General features: G+C 32.4%; 1 protein-coding gene across 2 annotated transcripts; it reads left to right on the top strand.

Moving 5' to 3' along the window:
* Positions 1-657: 657 nt before the first annotated feature.
* Positions 658-3760, top strand: LOC111619580 (zinc finger BED domain-containing protein 1-like). 2 transcript variants are annotated; one of them, XM_023361327.1, is made up of 3 exons: positions 658-691; positions 1949-2455; positions 2539-3760. In XM_023361327.1, the coding sequence occupies exons 2-3, from the start codon at positions 2084-2086 to the stop codon at positions 3652-3654; spliced, it is 1488 nt and encodes a 495-aa protein (XP_023217095.1). In that variant the 5' UTR covers positions 658-691; positions 1949-2083; the 3' UTR covers positions 3655-3760. The 2 variants fall into 2 exon arrangements, with proteins under 2 accessions (XP_023217095.1, XP_023217096.1); XM_023361328.1 differs by lacking the exon at positions 658-691 and adding an exon at positions 1060-1135.
* The last annotated feature ends 222 nt before the right edge of the window (positions 3761-3982 follow it).

Here is a 3982-nt window from a genome sequence, read left to right as displayed (position 1 = left end):
TCGCGCATCTCTCTCATTCATTAAATTTAGTTGTAAATGATGCTACCAAAGTAACAGTTAATTTTTTAACATTATACGAGAATTGTACACGTATTTTTCTACATCCCCTTAAAGATGGGATGTACGAAATCGTAATATCACTGGTTTAACATCGAAATCCGTGAGTAATATAAAATCGGAGAGCGTAATAAATATATCAAATATTTTAATGGATTTTTTAAACTCCTGTCAACTATACAGAACTATCGTAAAAACATAGTAAATTCTTATTGGTTGGGTTACTACTCGTTATTCACGTAATTGAAATATCTAGTGGGCAGGCGGCTAACAGCCCAGAACCGGTCCTTGATAGAATTGGAATCTTTATATGTGTGCAGCTTTCACCCAAGGTCGTAGGCTTCCACCGGCTAAACCGGGTGAGGTTGGTGCTCTGTAAAGCGCGTGCGCAAATCTGGCTTTTCGTAATCTGAAAATACAGGAGATTCCACTCTGCCACTAATATTCTAATATACAATAGCAATTTTTTTTCCACGTGTAGTATAGAAATTTGTAATAAGATACATAATGCGGTTATAATAAAATATTGTGCGATTATTTTCATACAATTAAAATTAATATTTATTTATTTTTAGAGAATACGAGGGAAGCGGCGCTTCCAACGCTTCTAATGACGGCACGCCACTGGAGTTACGTAAGTGTTATGTTGCATACAATCCATTTATTGCGCATGCACAAAATAATAATAACAATAATTATAATTATAATGAACGTGTCATATTGTTAGAAAATTCCTGAATACAGAGACAGACTGATACACTTATTTAATTTGTGACTTGTTTTGGTTACTTTACCTTCACTCTGTCCGGCAAAGTACACAGCCACCGGTGTCAACCGGGCATAACTCACTAAACGCAACATAATGATAATGATAATAATTAGAATGAATTTATTTTAAAAATATTTGATTCGCTTTTGTGGAGCGTGCTATCAGATGAGCTTGACCAGTCTTGTTTATTTTCTGTAATTAGTTTCTCGTTCCACATAATATGAACATTTTGACTTATTCTCTTTTCCTGTAAAACCTGGTATTCTCATTGCGCGAAGTTCCATAAGGCGCTAACATTTAGACACACTTGTAAGAAAACCGAATACAGTAGAACCTCGATTATTCGGACCTCTATTATCCGGATTGTTCAAAATAAACAAAAATTTTTCGAATTTGCTGATTTGCACTTGGCGAATTATGATACTGTTTATGTACGTGATGGAATGCATAACTTTTTTGTTTCAACAACGTCTCACCCGGCACAGTGGCCGTAAACTCTTAAATATATTTTGCGTCGTAATAAAAATATAACTTGACATAGGTATTTATAAAAAATTTTATTTTCAAATTACATCATTTCTATGACCAAGGGCGGCGTAAGGCATGGACAACGTGGGCCACCGACTATGCCTCGCGGTCCGAAGAGCATCGCGTTTCGAAGGTTTATACATTACTTAAAAGCCGCGAACGCGACGAAATAATTTTACTCGTCATAAAACGATAAATAGTTTATCAAATCTTTATTCATAAAAATGCAGTTTCAACTGCTTTTTATTTTATAAAATCCGTCTTCTTGCGCCACCAGAGGGCCTTTTAAACACTAGATAGTCTGTTAGCGTTGGTCAGTAGTAGTCCAAATTCGATACGAACGTTTGTTTTTTGAAAATTTGATCACGATTTAAATATAGTATTTACTTTTAATATTGCCGATATGTCATCGAAAAGAAAACGTGTTGTATTATCATTAAAATACAAATTAAAGTATTTGTTTCGATTATCCGAATTTTCCCTCATCTGGACTACCTTCAGCCCCAATCAGTCCGGATAATCGAGGTTCTACTGTATATTACTAAATCAATGAATTTTATAAGACAAGTTTATTTATAAATTTGATTCTTTCAGATAAAGTATTTAAATAATTAATGCTGAAAGTTTAGAAAATTAGTAGAAACAAGAGAGCAAAAAGAAGACATCGTTATTCGACTACATTATCAGCCTTACTTATCTCCTAGAACATATAATTAACACTATCCATCAATGGCTCGAAAACAGCACCTAGGTTATGTGTTAACCGATATGTTTGTCACTGATATGTATCCTTTATCATTAATGGAGACAAAATGTTTCAGAGACTTTGTAAAAGAACTGGACAGTGAGTATGATTTACCATCTCGAACGACTTTAGAAAAAGTACTTTTCGTCGATAAATTCAATGTTTTAAATGAAAGACTGCATGAAATTCTCTCGCAAATCGAATTCGCAACGATTTCAATTGGCACATGGATATCGAAATGTTCAGACAGGAAATATATTTCATTCCACTGCCATTTTCTGTGGGAAAAGAAACTCCACGTGGTCGTTCTAGCTACGAAAGAAGCATCTTTTGTCACACCTCTACGTACAAGACAGGTATTATATAGTCTTACTTACGGTATCAATCACAGAATATTCGCTGGTTTTTATTAATTTAAGATTTTTACGAAATTTTTCAGCTGTTGGAACAAATTATTGATAACTGGAGGCTTGAGGATAAGATTCGATTTACAGTGAGCATTAATACGGAAGATATTTCAGGAGCTGAAAATATTTTACGAAATATTCCGAACTTGCCGTCTTTAACAGATACATTAGATCAGCTTGCAAATTGTTATTCTGAGATTGCCGAAATTAATTGTCTCGTAGAAAAATGCGAAACCACGTTAAAAATTTATATGCTATCTGTTATAAACGAATATAGCGTTATGCTTTCATACATAATAGAAAATAGTCCTCAATCCACATCTACCTTAACTTGGAGAAATGTTTATAAGTTGATAAAACAAATTTTAAAATTATGGGAAGAATCACAGGTAATATATGATATAACACGTTGTTCGTTGTCACCTCGAGATATAGAAAAATTAAAAGTTTGCGTTAGTTATTTTGATCTCATTTCTCAGACACTGCAGCATATCAGTAATTTTCAATTTGCCACACATTCAATGACAATTCCTATATTAAACGGCATTTTTAATAAATTAGAAAGTATCAAAAATAATTCACCAGAAAAAATAAATATTGTCGAAAAGTTAAAAGCGTCTGTAAACTTTTGTCTAAAAAGTCTTGAAGCAAATGATATATCTTTAATTAGTACAATACTCGATCCGCGATTTAAAACACTTGGATTTTCGAAACCAGATATTGGGCGAGCTGCAAGGAAGAAAGTTAAACATAAATTATCTGAAATTCGACAAAAGAAAAGAAATTGTGCCTCACCAGAAAGAATCTGCTTGAACGAAGAAATGCCTGTTCTTGACTATTTAAGTAGAAAAAGAAGAAAAATCGAACCAGTTACTATTGAACTTGATGATTACTTAAATGAACCAACAATTCGTTCAACCGAAGACCCATTACAGTACTGGGAAAAGAGTAAATGTAAATTTCCAAATATTTACTCCATTGCTCTACAATACTTGTGTATACCTGCTAGTATTTCATGTTCAGAATGGAAACGATCAGTTTCATCGACGCTGTCAAACGGCGATTCCGATGAAATAAATTCAGAAAAAGTAAACAAATTTATATTTCTGAAACAAAACTGGTGGATAAGAACAGATGAGACTACTTAATGTATGTATTCCAGTTATTTTTTAATTGTTAATAATCAACTTCGATATTGTAAATTATATTTAAGTAAGTTAAATCATCATCTACTTAGGAATTTCTGCTTACAAAAAATCGATTATAGTTACATAAATGAATTTTCTGTTATTTTTTATGTGTTGAAGTAGTAAATAAAATTGCAAAATGAAAATAAGATCGTAATTTTTATTATTGTTTTAATTGAATTTTATTATTGACTAGCTGCAAGGACCCGCTTCGCTGGGTTTTTATTTGTATGTAATATAGTTTTATATATATATATAAAAGACTGTTTTTCTAAGTAATCTAGAATCT

Source organism: Centruroides sculpturatus, unplaced genomic scaffold (assembly GCF_000671375.1).
Source record: "Centruroides sculpturatus isolate CEXI.00-Female unplaced genomic scaffold, Cexi_2.0 scaffold261, whole genome shotgun sequence".
Classification (NCBI taxonomy): Eukaryota; Metazoa; Arthropoda; class Arachnida; order Scorpiones; family Buthidae; genus Centruroides; species Centruroides sculpturatus.
The sequence above is the reverse complement of the archived record's forward strand: the minus strand, read 5'-3'. Positions and strand labels throughout refer to the sequence as shown.